Genomic DNA, 18,263 nt, shown 5'->3' with positions numbered 1-18,263 from the left:
TATTAAGGACTTAGTAGTGGTACTTACTATGAGCTTATCTCTCTCTCCCTGTGTGTGTGTGTGTGTGTGTGTGTGTGTGTGTGTGTGTGTGTGTGTGTGTGTGTGTGTGTGTGTGTGTGTGTGTGTGTGTGTGTGTGTGTGTTTGTATATGTGTGTGTGTGTGTGTGAGAGAAAGACACACACACACACAGACACACACACACACACACACACACACACACACACACACACACACACACACACACACACACACACACACAACTGCACAAAGGTCTGCTCCTTTATATCACATTATAACCAGGACCATTAGTATACTTGGAAATTTGGAATTACAGCTTTATGAAATGCCATAGCCTTCATATATATAATTAACATATACCTACTTTGAAATGTAAACCTTGTGAAATCATGTTTTGCTTAGAACTCAGGAAGCGGCCCTGCTGTTCCTGTTGAAGCAGTGAATAGGAAGGAACATTGCACGGGTTTCCTGTTCGAGAGGAAAATACTCAGCTTCCTCTCTTGAGAGGCAAATATATTTGAATTTGAACGGGGACATTGGACACAAAAAAATATCCTCTGGAGTTGGGATGTCACAGTGTTCAGTGAGGATCTTGTTTAGCTATCTTTGTTCAAGGACTACCTTCGATTTGGAAGATCAGCGGAAGCCTCAGGAGGAGCCCTTTTGTGTCTGTTTCCAAGGTAAGACAAAACCTAGAGGCTAAGAAGTATCTACAATTAGGTTGCAGTCTTATTACGGAAGGGAGATTTACACACTTGGCTACCACAAAACTGTTCATTTTGGTCTTGTTCTTTAATAAATATGTAATAGGAGTTCTGTTGCGACTGCAGTCAATCCTCCTCTTCAAGATATATTATTATTATTGGTTCGGGAGATCTCTATGGGATACGGTAGATTCCATTTTCTCTGTACAATTTTGCCCCATCCCATGGGGCCTCCAGTGGGGGGGGGATTCCCTCCAGGCTGTGATGGTAGCGCTGTATCAACAAGGTAGTGATGGTCATTTCTGGGATGCATCAGAAACATTGAGATTATTGTTTGCATTTTATTGTGATGTCTCAGATTTGAGAACACCAGCTAACTTGCGCATGCCTGTGTGCGTGTGTGTGTTCTTGTGTGTGTGTGTTCTTGTGTGTGTGTGTTCTTGTGTGTGTGTGTTCTTGTGTGTGTGTGTGTGTGTGTGTGTGTGTGTGTGTGTGTGTGTGTGTGTGTGTGTGTGTGTGTGTGTGTGTGTGTGTGTGTGAGTGTGTGTGTGTGTGTGTGTCGGCATTATGTTATTTGCTGACCTTTAGCACTTTAACTTGTGTTCCTCTTCAATATGGACAAGGTCACAGAGACTGTATATGACATATCTCTGTGCGACAAAATAATGCATTTGGAAAGGCAAGCCCTTTGATTCATAAAATATATTTAATGCTATAATCTTAATACTTTGCACTAATCATTTACTGTACTCATATTTTCACATGAGCCTGTATGACAGTGATAATGATGATGTAGCCTAAGTCATGACAGGGATGGTACTGATAATGATCAGGACATTGATGATAGTGATGTCAGTGAGAATAGGGGTATGGATGACGACATGATGATAATGGTGACCGTGGTTATGGTTATGATAATGAGAAGATGGTGACAGTGACAGATGGTGACAGTGACAAATGGCGACGGTGATTATTAGGTGAGTACAGCGCTCAACTATTGTTATTCTTAAGCTTTATTATTTCTTTCTTTCTCATTCTCATTAATTTCTCATTTTGGCAACCTACTTATAGTTTTTAAATATCAAACTTTTAAAACCATAATTTTTATAATGTTTATAACTCTGACCCTTCAACTACTTCCAAATTCATAACTTGGTACATTTTTAACCGTTAATCTTCGTTCAAACATTTAGCAAAATCGAAACGCTTTCATCTCAAATATAAATACAACAGATTTTTATTTATACTTTTTCAGAATCAACAGTTCAATTTCATAACTGCTTTGTATATTTGCCGTTGGTCTTCCATTAAGGCTGAGCGTGAGGACGTCTCCCGCCTCAAAGAGTGTGTGACGTGATGACGTCATCGCGCTCTAGCTTGTGCCAATCACAATAGCAAAGCACGTCGGTAGTTTCTCTGATGCTAAAATCATTAATTGATTGGAAATAAGACAATATATATCGGGCATATGTGAGCGGGGCTCCCGTTTATATGGCTAGAGATATGTCATCTGAAAGGTGAGACTCCAAGGAGTCCAACGGTACAAGCTCTTTCGTTTTGTGAGTTTAACTCGATCAACTAAATGTGAAAGAATAACGACAATAACCCCCCCCCCCCCACACACACACACACACACACACAACAGTAACACTGAGCCAACTATGTGGCTTTACTAAAACGTATTTTCAACCTCACTTTTCATCACAGCACTCACCGCATTTTCTACAGGAAATTATATTTTCAAGTTATTATAATTGTAATATTCATTGTAATCAGGTGAGTGCTACATGCAGTGCTCAACTATTTTTTTCTTAAGTTTTATTAGTGTGAATTTATTCGAATTTGATTTTAACATTTGTGTCTCTGTTCAAATCTCTCACTTGATTAAAGCTATTCAACATTTCTACTGCCTACTACTACTACTATTCCTACCACTACTACTACCATTACTGCTACTCCTTTCAATACAACTACTTCAGCTACTTCAGCTACTGTGACTACTTCAGCTACTACTACTTATAATTCAGCTACTACTACTTCAGCTACTACTACCACTTCAGCTACTACTACTACTTCAGCTACTTCTACTTCAGCTACTACTACTACTTTGTCTTCAACTACTACTTCAGCTACTACTACTTCAGGTACTACTACAGCAACTACTACTGCTACTTCAGCTACTACTACTACTTCAGTTAGTACTACTTATACTTCAGCTACTACTACATCAGCTACTACGACTACTACTTTCAGATTCTTCAGTTCAATTGATTTTACATTTCTTCATTTTCAGCAATGCTTTGCACTTTTCATTCAGCCGTCAGCATTCACACGCGTTTTCTGAAGGAAATGCAATTTCAAGTTAGTGTGAATGCTGTAGCGTTCACACTTTAGATATTGAAATCTTTATTTGTGTGAATGCTGTAGCATTCACACTCTAGAGTTTGAAATCCTTATTAGTGTGAATGCTACAGCATTCACACTATAGATATTGAAATCTTTATTAGTGTGAATCAGGCACGGCGCCAGGATTCCAGTTGTGGATGGGCCAGACCAATTGTGGGTGGTCCTTAAATTAAAAACGTTATCAAATCCCTGTTTAACCTTACGCAAATGACTGACTAATATACTGTTATATTATCTGTGCATTTAGAGATTTGAATAGCTTGATGTTCTTTAAATATTTCTTTGCATTGTGAAAGGTTTCAGTGCATAGGACGGACCAATCCCTTAGAGGCCTTTATGCAATGCCAAGCCGGTCCGGTCGCGGCTTGGCACGCAAGGAACGTTCTTCTGCGTCTTCCTCGTAGATCGCACCATCTTTCAACGTTTTACATGATGGTCAGCAGCGCGTGGATTTCACCGTCTCTCCAGTTAGAACTGCTGATATCGCTGCGTTATTGTCTCTGTTGTAGAGACAACGCAGCAACACCTCTACCCAAGACCCCCCCCCCCCTAAACCGCGGAGTGTCTAATCGAATTTACATCAAAAAGAAACCTCCAGTATGTGCAGGGTCCGGGAGTGTAAAAACGTCTCTTGGCTCTGACCAAAGAAGAGCGCTTTGGAATCTCCATTACGCACCATATCTGGCTGTGCTTTAGCGCGTCACTCTATAGATTTACGGCCTAGAGACTGTAAAAGTGGTCAGGAATCGAATATTTCCCACATAGTTTAATTATGCTTGTATAACATGAGGCCGACTATTTCATAATTCTGTTTAATTGTTTTCAGTTTTCAACAATATTTCGATATCATTAGCAACAGACTGAGCTTGGCTTATTATACAAAGAAGATGCATTCAAATGTAGCCTATAGGCTACTATGAGATAATAATTAATACTAATTATTGCCTACCGCGATTTCACGGTCATCCATGAAGATAACAGCCCTTTAACACATATCGGATCAAGCATCAATATCAACAAAGTTTGCTGCATTTTTTTAAGAAAAAATGGGGTCTGTTGAACAGTGGGTGGTCCTAGGTCAGTTAGGCCACCCATAACGCCTTGCCAGGTGTGAATGCTGTAGCATTCACACTCTAGATATTGAAATCATTATTAGTGTGAATGCTGTAGCATTCAAACTCTAGATATTTAAATCTTTATTCTTATTTGTATTCTTCTTCCTCATGTTTTTTGGTCTTCAACTGCTCTGCCGTACTTTCAGCTCCAGAAACCATTCAAATATTAAACGTTCAGCTCTTTAACGACATGATGGCTATATATCAGTGTTTTTCAACTCTTTTAACTTTTTAAACTATTCAGCGTTTCCACTTTTTTTTTAACATGGGAGTCATTTCCTCTGGTACTTCAAGGGCCCTATTTTAACAGTCTGAAACGCAAGTGAGAAGTGCCAAATGCAAGTAGCTTTGTGGGCGTTTCTATGGCGATGTTGCTATTATACCAGCAAACACCATTTGCGAATTCCAGGGCTGGGACCTGGACTGCTTCAGGGGAAATGGGAGACTCAGGGAACTCCGGGGCTGGGACCCGGACTGCTTCAGGGGCTACGGGGAACTCGGGGAACTCCGGGGCTGGGACCCGGACTGCTTCAGGGGACACAGGGAACTCTGGGAATTCCAGGGCTGGGACCCGGACTGCTTCAGGGGAAACGGGGGACAAGCAGAGGCCTGAAGCTGCGAAGATGAGGTAGAGGGCGGGCCCCTTCTGGAAGGTCTTGAAGGTTTGGAAGGCAGAACCCCTCGTATATTCACATGCGTATATTCTGCATGTGTATGCATGTCGGCCTCACTACAAGGTGTGCATGTGTGCAAGTGTGATTTAGCCCCCACCATTGTCCATCTGAATCTTCTTTATGAACTCTTCGGCAGGGGTGTTGAAAGTGTAGGTTCGTTCTTTATGTGTGACAAGCGTCTTTGCAGGAATAATCACTCCATGTTGGTCTCTAGATTGCGCAGCTCCTGTCGGACCGGGTCGAATCCTGTCGGACCGGGTCGACTCCAGCGTGTGCACTTTAGCTTGCAAGCAAGGGCGTCAGTTTGATTTTAGAAGTGGTGGGGACAATAACCATAAGCTTGAGTGTGGTTTGAAAAGTGCTGGGTACTAGGGTTACCTAGCCTGGCAAGCCAGACCCATATCGGAAAGACATTGGGTCTGGGTCTTTCAAGTTCCCTCTGCACGCAATAGGATAGCGCTACAACCAATCAGAGCAACGAAGGTGACGTAGTCAGAGCGACGGAAATTTCCATGGGGAAATGTTGCGAATGGTGGATTGAGAGAATGGAGACCAACAACGAAACTTTTACCATATCCGCGGCAAAACTCAGACTTCATCTTTCTTCTCCAGGAAAGACTTCAGTGCAGTTCTTTGTTCATTTCTCAAAGAAAATGATAACTTCAAGTCTTGAAGAGTCGCGGCCAAAGCCGAGTCGAAAGACAGCTGTTCGCCAGCAGCAGCAGCCATTATTGTTTACCTTTAACAAGGGACCGTCGCAGCTCTGTCGTCATTCGGCTCGATACCGCCCCTCACGATCTGATTGGTCTGTCCCATTTTCTGTTTCCAGCAGCGAAAAACGACGACAGATTTGCTGCCGCTAGGGGCGTCTAGATTTCTAGGCTAAGGGTTGCCGTGTTACCGGTAACACCGAGTTATTATTACCTATTTTTTCCAGTAATAAAAAAAAAAAACGGTAAAAATTAATAATATAATTATAATTAAGAAAATAAAAATTTGTTAAATAGGCCATAGTTCTGCTCTGTGCGGAAGAGAATTGGCGCGCTTCCTTACAAGATCGGTAACCATAGCAACACTGGTAAACAAACCCCGCGAAGCCCAATCCCTACGAGAGCTCCCCGCGCTACAGCCATCCAGAGGCGCACAGAGCCGTGATATTATCTATAAAATTATATTCTACTATTATGTATAGAACGTTATAAGACGTTGTCACCGAGAATTGGCGCTCTGCCAGACGCTGTCACCGAGTGTGAGAGGAGAGTTGACGGAGAAGATGGCGATTGACCTAGTTTCAAAGTTTATACCGTTTATACTCGGTAATACCGGTGTTGACACGAGTGTATTACTCGGTGTGAAAATGTCCACACCGCGACAACCCTACTGGGTACACTTATGTAAGATATCCATCCATTCAACACTGCATTACAAGTGTATTGTTGAAAATCCTATTCGAACAATAAAAGGTGAAAACCACAGTTTTGTGTTTTGGCTTGTTTTGCAAAACGGCGTTGGAAACACCTGACCACCAGTAAACACTCGCGAACGACCAATGTAGACTTCACTCGTTAAAACATCATAAGCAAATTGCCCGCAAATTAAATCCCCTACAGTTTAGGATAATCACACAGGTTATGCGAGAACATATTTATGTCAGGATAGGCATACCAGGCTCCAAGTCTAACGTCACATAGGCCTATGTGAATCTGACAAAACAACTATAACCACATTGGCATAGCATCGTACCGTATGTAGCTGCTAGCTTTAATCTATATATACAATGCATACTAGCTGGAGCACCAACCAGAATCAGATCACAATCGCTTAGGACCGTGGGTAACCATAGGCCAGGGCATCACGAGCAAACAAAACCAGCAGCAAAGTTTACGTAAACCAATTTCTTACCTTATGTGGCCCTCCACATACAGGTTAGATGATGTATCCATATCGTTATCCAGTGTCACAAACATGCTTTTTACAGGAAGCAAAAGGACCGGCTATTTTCTGAATAAAAATGTCAAATTTGGCTGTGTGTCTTGAAATTTCTCGATTATAACGCTGTGTACAGACAGCACACAAGTTCAAGTGTTTACAAGTTCAAGTGTTTTTTTTTATTTGTCACATACATTAAATTGAAGTGAAATGTTAAAGGGACAATGCTCCACACTGTGCAAAAATACATACAAATATAAAATAAAATAAATTAGTTAATTTATTTAGATAAAATAAAAAATGTAAATAAAATCAAATTTAAAAATAAGGTGTTGAATTAAAAATTTGAATTCAAGTGTCTCACTGCCTGTGGATAAAAACTTCTCTTAAGTCTCTCAGTCCTTGAGTTAAGGCTTCGTAGGCGTCTACCCGACGGCAGCAGGGTGAAGAGGCTGGCATTGGGGTGTGTGTCATCCCTCCTGATGCTTTTTGCCCTCGACTCCACCCTCTTGTGGTAGATGTCCTTCACGTTGGGTAGGGACACTCTGATAGTCCGCTCAGCTGAGCGCACCACCCTCTGTAGGTTGGCCTGGTCTTGAGCGGTACAGCTTCCGTACCATACGGAGATGCATCCTGTGAGGACGCTCTCCACGGCTGAGGAGTAGAAGGTCTTCAGGATGGAAGGGGAGACCTTGAATTTCCTCAGCCTCCGGAGGAAGTACAGTCGCTGCCTAGATGACTTTGTCACATGTTGTGTGTGGAGGGTCCAGGTTAGGTCTTCAGTGATGTGCACACCCAGGTACTTAAAACTAGGAACCCTCTCCACAGGCTCCCCGTTGATGATGAGGGGGGTGAACCCGCTGTCCTGCTTCCGCCGGAAGTCCACCACCATTTCCTTTGTCTTTTTTATATTTAGGGCCAAATTGTTGGACTGACACCACAGTGCCAGGTCTGCCACTTGGTTCTGGTAGGGCTGCTCGTTGTTATCAGAGATAAGACCCAGCACCACAGTGTCGTCTGCAAATTTAATGATGGAGGTTGAACTTCCGGAGGCTGTGCAGTCATAAGTGTAGATGTTGTACAGCAGCGGGCTCAGAACACAGCCCTGGGGGGAACCGATGTTGAGGGTCAGCGGCCCAGAGGTTACACCACCCTCCACTTTCACCACCTGGGGGCGGTCAGTAAGGAAGCTGAGCACCCAGTTGCACATTTGGGTGTTGATCCCCAGCGACCTCATCTTGTCGATCAGGCGGAGGGGGACTATGGTATTGAAAGCTGAACTGTAATCAATGAACAGCATCCTCACATAGTTCCCCCCCCCACCATCCAGATGAGTAAGAGTGGTGTTTAGCAGGTTGGAGATGGCATCGTCTCTGCTTCTGTTTGCTTTGTAAGCAAACTGGAGGGGGTCGAACGAGTTTGGCAGGGAGGTGCAGATGTAATTTTTCACCAGCCTTTCGAAACATTTCATCACTGCAGAGGTCAGGGCCACTGGACGGTAATCGTTCAAACATGATGGATTACTATTTTTGGGCACCGGTACAATGATAGACTTTTTAAAGCAAGATGGGACGACAGCTTGGGCCAGGGATGTATTAAAGATCATGGTGTACACTGGAGCTAGTTGGTCAGCACAGGATTTAAGGACCCTTTCAGGGATCTGGTCAGGCCCGGCAGCCTTTTTCCCATTTACCCCTTTGAACACCCTCCTCACATCACTCTCACTTACTATGAAGGGGGGTTTGGTGTTATTCCCAAACATGTCGGCCATGACTGCCATTGAGTTATGATCACGTTCACCCTCCTCCCCCTCCCCCTTCCCCCCTCCCCCTTGCGCCTATCGCATGATTTTGACCCGACGATGAGTATGTGGGGATTTTTTATTCGTTATTGGTTTGCACATTATTAAAAGTGGTGGGGACAAAATTCGTATTTTAAATAGTGGTGGGGAAATGTCCTTCCCGTCCCCCCCGTAATCTATGCCTATGCTTGCAAGTCAACAACGTCATCCTCAGCACTTGATATAAGCAGCTCAGCCTGCGACACCCGTTCGGTACAGTCACTTATCTCCTTCCTCATATTTTCTATTGCCTTCAAAACTGCATCAAATCTTGACGAAAACTCATTTTTCATAGAGCTTAAAGCAGTCAATATTGCGCCTTCATTTTCTCCCACAAGTTCACCTTCTCCGCTGGCCTCCTCGGCCTCCTCCGCTGCAACCGCCGCCATGTTGTCTTTGTTAGCTTGCTTTGCTTCGCTAGGAACACGGTAGTCCGTTAATTCGGCTGTGTCGGAGACGCACACGTCTTCCTACGTGTCTGCCATAACCGGAAGCCGTTCCGCCCATTTTTTGGTCTTCAACCCCTCCGCCATACTTTCAGCTACAGAAACTATTCAACTATCAAAACGTTCAGCTCTTTAACGACATGATGGCTATTTATTCAGCAACAACTCTTTAAACTATTCAGCTTTTTCCCCTTTTTTATAACATGGGAGTCAATGGGAGGACGGCTCTAATGCTCAAGTTAGCCTTTGTTTTTCCACACATTTCAATCAGTCCTTCTAGTTACAGAGTTCACTCGTGCTAGGCTAGCGCCCAGCAATGGGCAATACTAGCCTGCTAATAAAACAGTCTTACCCACTCAACAGTACACCCGAGGTAAATCTAATATAACGCCAGACTATAGATGTAAATGTCTGTGTTGATAGAATAATGTTAGAAACTAGAAAACGCATTTCCTGCAGAAAATGCGGTGCGTGCTGTAGTGCAAAGTGGTTGGAAATATTTTTTACTGAAGCCACATAGATTAAGACATAAAGAAACGTTAAATGGCTTAAATCAAGTGAAGTGATTTGATCAAAAGATCAAACGTCTAAATGGAGTAAAGAATGTAAAAATGAACAGCATTTAAGAAATTGTAAATGGTTGAAAACAAATAAAGTGAAAGCCCCAATGAAAAGCTGAAGAATCTGAAAGGTCAAACGTATTGCCCTGCACTGCTGGTGTGTGTGTGTGTGTGTGTGTGTGTGTGTGTGTGTGTGTGTGTGTGTGTGTGTGTGTGTGTGTGTGTGTGTGTGTGTGTGTGTGTGTGTGTGTGTATGTGTGTGTGTGCGTGTGCGTGTGTGTGTGTGTCTTTAAGAGAATAGCGAGCCGGTGCCTGATTAAAAACAGCCCAATAGAGCGGGAAAAACGGCCCAATCTGGCAACAATGCCCGAACGTCCTACAAAATTAGCCAAATCTGGAGGGAAAGACCGCCCAATCTGGCAACACTGCAGAACTTCCTCACGCTCCAGCGTCAACGTAAATCAATGAGACCAACTGAAAACGAAGCCGGTATGAGACTAAAACTGTGATTCTGAATGAAGTATAAATTATATCGAAATTCCGTTAGGATATTATTGAAGATACAAGTGTGTCGATTTTTCAAACTGTTTGAATGAAGGTAAACGGTTGAAAAATGATTGAGTTACGATGTCTTAAAGGTTGGGTATGGGATTTGCGAAACGCCAGCAGATTTTGAAAATACACAACTCAAATGGTCCTACCCCCTCTCCTTCAACGCTGACTCTGACTCCACCCATTCCAAGTACCTGGACGCGCAATAATGCACGAGCGCGAACACAGATGCGCGAGAGCGAGCCAGGCTAGCGTAGGGTTTTCCTTCTCTTTGCTGGTGGTGGTGGTGGTGGTGGGGATAGTGGCGTCTTGTCTGCCATGAAAATTGTCTTCTACTGCTAGGTCCAAATGTGGATTAACTAGTTCCAGTAGCTACCACAGGATAATAATAAACAGGAGCTTGCTCTGGGTCACGAGCTCTGGGTCACTCTGAGTACTGCACGAAGGGGTCGCGCGCGGGGCGCGGGGGAGGGGGAGTGCAGTACGACCGTTTGATTGACGTACTTACTGTCCAATGCAACTCGGTTGCTCTGGAAATCATTGGCTGGAGTTTTTCGAGCCCTGCCCGTTCCACAGATGATTGACTTGTTTAATTTTCATGTCAGTACTTCTAACTCAGTGGCTGTAAGTGGGTTATGATAAGGATTTCAAGTAATTTTGCAAAAATGGCCAAAAAAGCGAATTCCATACCCAACCTTTAACCTGTTCTGCCCCGGCAGTATTTTGTTTTTTTTCGCCTATACACATACCCAAATGGAAAAGCTTATAACACAGTAACCCTAACTGTACGTCCACACCAGGAGCGACCAAAGCGTCAAAGACGCTTTGGTCGCTCACATTCGCTGCGAATTTTTCTGTTTGCTTTGGTCGCTCAAGTCGCTCATGACGTACAATTCAATTATGCAGACGCATTTAAAGGAGCCGTATGCGTTTAGTAGGCCCTACAGACAGCCATATCAAATAGTGAACTCTCCCATACACCTGGGCCATATTGCCGAGACGGTTTTGCTTGTTCGATAGAGTGCTTCGACAACAAGTAGGACAGTGATTCCCCCCAATACAAAAAAAATCCTAAAATGTAGGCTAATTACAACCGAGAACAAAAACCCCTGCGTGCTGTAGTAGTTAAAATATGTTTCACTGATCTGGATCTGCAAATCATGATCTGCACTCATTCGTCGCATTCAAAACAAATAGACATTCGCGCACATGGCTAATTTGCATACGCGCACAGGACTGGTTGGCTCCGCAAGGCAAATAATGGAACATATCGATCTATCTAGGCTTTTCTGTCTATCTATCTATCAACGCGTGTCTAGTTTTAATGTGATGTATTGTGTGTATGTCCAGTCAGACTTGTTCTGTGTGGTCTTGTAGGCTACTGTCCTGTGTGGGCCGAACCACCTAAATGGATTCCCGACGATTTGTGTCGTTTGGTAAAGACTTGACTAGGCTTTCTATCTATCTAGACTAGATATATCCCTTGTCATTTATCCCTCGTCTTGTCGATTAGTTTGTTTATGTGACGATTTCAAAAACTTTTTTGGTTTTGTTTAAAGCATGCTACACACGATTGGTTGGTTAGATTGGTGGCATGGAGAGCAAATTAAAATGATTCCCGCTTAAATACGAACGTTCTAGATGTAGCCTATAAATACTCCCGCTTATCATCACTTGATATCCAAACCACTACGGCGTTTCGATCTCTGAACTGAAAAGGGGTGGGTTCGTACAACACCGGGTGCCCAGTTACAGCCGCGATTAATACTTCAGCCGACATTTTGTTCAGTGAGTGAATAAAGGTAGGTAGGAACCAAAGTGCCTGCCGATGTTCCCTGGGATCCACGCAAGCGAAGAGCGTCTACATTCCGATTGGCTGTCAGTGTTTGGCCGCTGAAGCGAATAATAGTCATTTGCATAAAGTAAAAAAATCATACACACAACCTAAATGACATCAGTTCAAACATGGCTCTAAAGCAATTTTTTTTGTCTTCGAAAATAATAGGTCATAATTGAACTACAATAACTAGGATGTGCTTTATGTAAGGCATATGGCAATATGCCAAATACCTTCTACATCATGCCAACTACACCTGGAAGAAATTTTGGAGTTCTAGGCCTAAACCTTTGGGAGTTAATGGAGTTCTTATGGTGTGTTGTCACTGGCGGCACAAACCTCTCCAAAATGTCTCCAAATGGCCAAATTGTGCCAAATGCATTTACTCACTTCTGTGACACTGGAAACATTACTGAAGCATTTTGGTGACTATAAAACCTTTCTCCATGATTCAAAACATAATTTTTTCACACATTCATTTGATATGGCCATATTGAGATATTGTCATGTGATGAGACACTACCGGATAGTAACCATCATAGAAAAATGACAGAATATACTGGACTGAATTGACCTACAAACACAATGCAATGCACAAATGTCACCAAATATAATGAAGAAATATATAAATGCAATTCAATGGGGTGTTATTTACATAGAAAACAAATAAACACCGATATATGATATTACATACTACACAAATCAACAGGAAATAACTGTACATAAACAGAATGATTGTATTGCTAGCTTGACGCAGTGTTGACGCAGCTTTATATCTTGGCTCATACGTATCACACCTGGACACGCCTGGCAGCGTTGGAAAGGTAAACTCATTGGCTAGAAGCCCAAGTGATTGATATATCAATAGCCAATACGGTGTCCCTATACTAAAGCTGCGAAACAAAGTAAACAAAGCCCATTGGCCCTTCGAACTGGGAGCGCTCCATCTACTTCACGGGCTGTACCGGGGTGAAAACTGAACAGATAAAGACGGGGACACTTTTATTTTGTAGCCAGCAAAGTGACGAAAACAAGCATACCCAACAACTCCATACTGGAAGTAGAGAGAATATCGATACGAGTGCGAACGTCTGGATGTTAGTTGACGAACAAAGTTTGGAGATGGTAAACAAATGGACTTTACACGACGATATTCACAAGCTGGAATAATTTTATGAAAAAACATTTTGATGCTTTTGATCAGTGGATTCTCACGGACAATTGGAATATAAATAATTGAGGAATGGACACATATTACGGTTCTCAGATTGCTTCAAAGGTAGGGAGTCGCTCTGTTTTTTGGCATTTACGGTTTACCATGCTGGTAAATATCAATGATTGATGGTTTTGTGCTCATGATTTATAGAAAAAACAACCGGATGAATAAATTGTGGAGATTGTACCCTTTCTAACGACGTATAGAATGTCTGTAATGATGAAAGTTGAAGCGGGTTATGTCGCTCCGTAGTGGAAACATATCGTCAACAAACCCAATCGCCCACCGGTGGGCGATTGGGTCTTAAGAGTGGAGTGTCAGAATGGGCAGACGTCTTCAATAAAAACAACTGAAAACGAAGCCGGTATGAAACTAAAACTGTGATTCTGAAGAAATTTTAAATGATATCGAAATTCCGTTAGGAAATTATTGAAGATACAATTGTGTAGATTTGTTAAATGGTTTGAACTAAGATAAACTAAGATCAACGGAAAATTGATTTAGTTACGTCTTAAACAGTTTGAAGTACCGGACAATATCATTGACAACCATGTTAAAAAATATATAGTATTTTAAAAGTACAATATCTTAAAAAGTATAAAATATTTGAAAAATCTTAAAAGAAGCACGCGATTCCAAGCTATTCTGAACATTTTAATTGGAAATTTAATTGGAATGGAGTCTCTAGGTGAAAAATTGAGGAAGAAGATCCATAAGTTTGTAGAGAATAATAAAGAGGAAAGAAAGAAAGAATAAAGCTTATGAAGAACAACAGTTGAGCTTGCAGCACTCACCTAATAAAACTAACCTTGCATCGCATGAATCATCGCATTTTGAGGGACTACTTTCTCAGCAGCAGCGGAATTTTACTTTGCTCCGGTTAGTTGTGTAACCGAATCACTACAGCAGAAATGAAACAAAGAAGCGTGGGACCGAAGCGGAAATTAACGACTAGGCAACATGGTGGTTCAGTGTGCATTTAGCAATTGTACAAATAAACGCTACAGATGGGCACCACAAAGTTTCCACCAATTTCCAGTGCGAGATCCAGAAAGGACTCAACTGTGGCTTGTTGCTGCTGGCTTGGAAATCGGAAACTGTTCGCAAATGGAAACTGTTCGCAAATGGAAACGATCATTTCAGACTGGACGACTTCGAGAAACCCCCACAATCTAGCGAACAAGACATCACTGAAAATGAATGCGGTGCCATCCGTCTTTTCAGGTGCACCAACAGCCACTGAGGAACAGGTAATAACTTTTGGTAGGCTACTCTAGCTAATAAAGTTTGCGCCTTTCATAATGTTAGCCTACTGATAGATTGATGATGAAAACGTCAGTGGAGATAGCGGTATAGTTACAGTTTAATGCATTTTGGAGAGTGACAACGTTAGCTAATGGTATTGAGAATGAGGAGTCACGTGGTTTTTGGGAAGGGGTGGGGAGGGGTTTGAGCCCGTCCGCCATGCTGGCATCCACGGCTATCGGTTGCCAGGGGCAACGTAGTCAGAGCGGCATAGAGACGGAGGAGGAATGACGCATGGAGAGACGCAGGAGACATTACGAAATAGATATGAAGAAATACACGGAGGAGAGTAAGGCGAAGGAAAAGGGTCCTTACAGGAACAAACTCACTGCCAGCGCCAAGCAGAGGTATGAGGAGAAGCTGTCGGACTTAAACGACGACGACCCATACGAGCTACCTGCAGCAGAATGGGACAGAGACCTGGGTTCTCATTTATAACCGTTGCGTACGCACAAAACGGGGCTGAAATTGTCGCACGTGACTTTCCACGCCAAGGTTGTGATCTATAAAAAACTAACTTGACGGGAGAATGTGCGCAGCCCTAAGCAAACTCTGACCCATGCGTACGCATGGTTTGGAGGAAAAGGAGAATTGGCGACACAGACGGTGTGGTGGTGAACTGAAGTCAGACTGAAGAAATGTAGAGTGAGAAGAACGATTATGTTTTATCATCGCCCTTCATAAGTTTAATTTCAACCTGCATCATGCGTTGAAATTAACGCAATCTATGTAATCAGAATTATTTATGTCAATTGCGTTATTTCTCAGTTATAACTCCAGAAACATCTCCTTAGAATCTAAATTAAAATTCAAAATGAAAATTCTCTATATTTAATCCCGTCACTCCATACTGTCCACTTAAGGCGCGACTGCATGGAATAAAGCATCTGTCCAAATGTTTCAATAACATAATATTTTTATGTGACACTGTAAACACATAATCAAATGTCAATTAAAATAAAGTGTGGAAAACCAAGCCACATACTCCTCATCACAATCGTTATATTATTGTCCGTTCCTCTTGATGCTTTTCATGACAAATCAGGCATAAGGGGGTTATGTTCAAGAACATTTTACGTGGGTGATTACAAACTGATTATCCAAGGTGTTCTCGTCAGTCTTATTACCATAACCCTATAAATACAGTGGTGAGCCCCGTGCGTAATGCTGCACCATGGCACTGCTGGAGGACCATGCAAATGGCAGGATTCGGAGGGAGAGGGTCTTCAGGGACCATAACGACTTATTGATACATAAAAATATGTACCTTTATGTCAGACCACTTATTTTTTAATTCTGGGACTTTGCGCTCCGTGCCACTGACAGAGTTCACTGCTGCAGCAAATGTTGCCACTCACTCTGCTTTTTGTTGTTAGTGATCCCAATCCCGTGACCACCGAACAAAACTACTTTTCGGGCCTCCAACTCACCCACAAGTGTCTCCACTTCAACCTCCATGAAATTTCGCTTTTTTTCTTTTCTAAGTCCTTCTGCCATATTTCCGACAAGACATAATACTTGCATCTGAGTCTGTTTTATATGCAGATCGCATTCATGAGGTTGTTTGCATTGACCATTTATGGTTTAAAAGGGGCGTGTACAGGGCGGAACGTGAAGCTGATTCAGCTGCGCACACTTGTAGGCACTCTGTGATTTATAAAGCAAAGATTGCTTAGAGGTACACAGGGTTTTATAAGTCTGAATATTTTTTGGCGCACGCAAAACTTGGCTTTTGGGCGTACGTACACTTTTAGTAAAGATCCCACACACAGTTTTATAAATGAGACCCATTTACCACCTTGCACATATATGGTCATAGTGAACTACTTGTTTTTTGGCGTCAGTCAATATACGATGCAGGAATTCCATCTACAAGCCTCCAAACGCTCAAAACACGGTTGTAGGCTACTGGCAAAGGTAAGTTGCTTCACCTTTTGAGTTTTATGTTAATGCTAATGTGTTGTGAATACATTGCGTTTACCAGACACTTCTTGACCAAAGTGACAAAGTAATTTACTGCGATTGTTTCGTAAACACTAGATTGTAACGAGATGTTCCATGATGTTACACAAACATTAGATTAACTTCCCACATGTTTTGCAGCTTGTTATGCTTATGTAAAGTTGTAATTTGATTTTAGCCCAATGATACATACTAGGCATTGTGTATTGGGTGTTGGGGGCTTCGAAGTAGGCAAACCAGTTCTGGTTAGGCTAGGGTAGTTAATGGTGTGTTAATGGTCTGGTTAGACTAAAGCCATTAACGGTGTGAATGTAAGATCTGTGAGATTCAGGCTGCAGACAAATGGAAATCTGAAGTCTAGACTAGTCTGTAACTTCAATTAAAATGTCTTCAAGGCTTTTTACTGTTTATCTAATTGATTTACCTCTTGTATCTAACAGGTCATGCATTGACGACGGCTCTGCGAGCCTCCACTCACCCAATGGGTCATCCTTACACCATCGGGGCAAGTGTGTTCGGCCCACTGTACATGAATGGCTGGTGTAGCAGGGTCGTGCACCCATGTCGGAGCCCTGCTGTTTATGGTCGATGCCTGTGTACGGTTAAAGAAGAAGGCCACACTATTTCTATTTAAACAGTTTTCAATAAATAGTGTTAAGCCATTTCAATTTGTTTCAAGAATTTATTTAAACACAAAACAGTAAGGAGGCACTCAAACAACACTTTTGCACAGCAAACAGTGATAATCTTATCCAACGGCATTAGGTTTTCATCCTCACCTTTGTAGGTACCTTAACTTCAGCACACATCATACCCACACTTTCCCTGATATAAAAGCCCCTATCTGCCAGCACAATTTCACCTGGCAACAGTTTGTTGAGGAAACCACTTTGCTCTGTTAGATGTTTGTCACTAGTGCGCCCACCCCACCCTTCGGATATGATAGCTTGGAAGTCCCGTTTAATACTTCACTGTGTTATCATCACCACTCAGAAAGTTCTCATTCATCCGGTACTTCACCAAGCTCCTCCTTCAGCTTGCTGTTCTCCAAAAGACTGTTGATTACATTTCGTCTAGATGTGCAGAGTCCAAATTCCCGGTCCTGTGCCGGGGATGGGGGCCGCTGGTCCTGTGCCGGGGATGGGGGCCGCTGGTCCTGTGCCGGGGATGGGGGCCGCTGGTCCTGTGCCGGGAATGGGGGCCGCTGGTCCTGTGCCGGGGATGGGGGCCGCTGGTCCTGTGCCGGGGATGGGGGCCGCTGGTCCTGTGCCGGGGATGGGGGCCGCTGGTCCTGTGCCGGGGATGGCGGCTGCTGGTCCTGTGCCGGGGATGGCGGCTGCTGGTCCTGTGCCGGGGATGGCGGCTGCTGGTCCTGTGCCGGGGATGGCGGCTGCTGCTCCTGATGCTCTGCCAGCGGTGGCACTTGCTCCTGGTGCTGGGTAATGCTGCGCCTTACGTGCCGCTGATATCTCGCTCCATCTGTTGTCTTGACCTCACTGTGGCCTAACAGCAAATATGGTGTCCAGTCAGGATGGTTCTCCAACATCTCATATGATGGTTTACCTAGAACAGAATAATTTGATTATGAAAACTCATCAATGTAATCAATGCTTTAAGCTTTACATGGAAAGATCTCGCAGAACAAATGCTAAGGACACAGGGGACAATGCACCTTCAGTGTTTCCTACAGAACATGCT

The 18,263-nt window shown here is 43.1% G+C and overlaps 1 protein-coding gene across 4 annotated transcripts in view; it reads left to right on the top strand.

The window, feature by feature from the left end:
* Positions 1-275: 275 nt before the first annotated feature.
* Positions 276-18,263, top strand: part of klhl4 (kelch-like family member 4) — an 81,680-nt gene continuing 63,692 nt past the window's right edge. Inside the window, exons 1-2 of one of the 4 annotated variants that reach the window (XM_060063397.1) lie at positions 276-699; positions 17,006-18,004. In XM_060063397.1, the coding sequence (XP_059919380.1) occupies positions 17,643-18,004 (362 nt within the window). In that variant the 5' untranslated portion in view covers positions 276-699; positions 17,006-17,642. Of the gene's footprint in view, positions 700-17,005; positions 18,005-18,263 lie in introns of those variants that run through there. The other 3 variants (XM_060063396.1, XM_060063398.1, XM_060063395.1) reach the window with 3 other exon arrangements.

This window comes from Gadus macrocephalus, chromosome 10, assembly GCF_031168955.1.
Source record: "Gadus macrocephalus chromosome 10, ASM3116895v1".
In the NCBI taxonomy this organism is placed as follows: Eukaryota; Metazoa; Chordata; class Actinopteri; order Gadiformes; family Gadidae; genus Gadus; species Gadus macrocephalus.
This window is presented reverse-complemented; position numbering and strand designations above follow the sequence as displayed.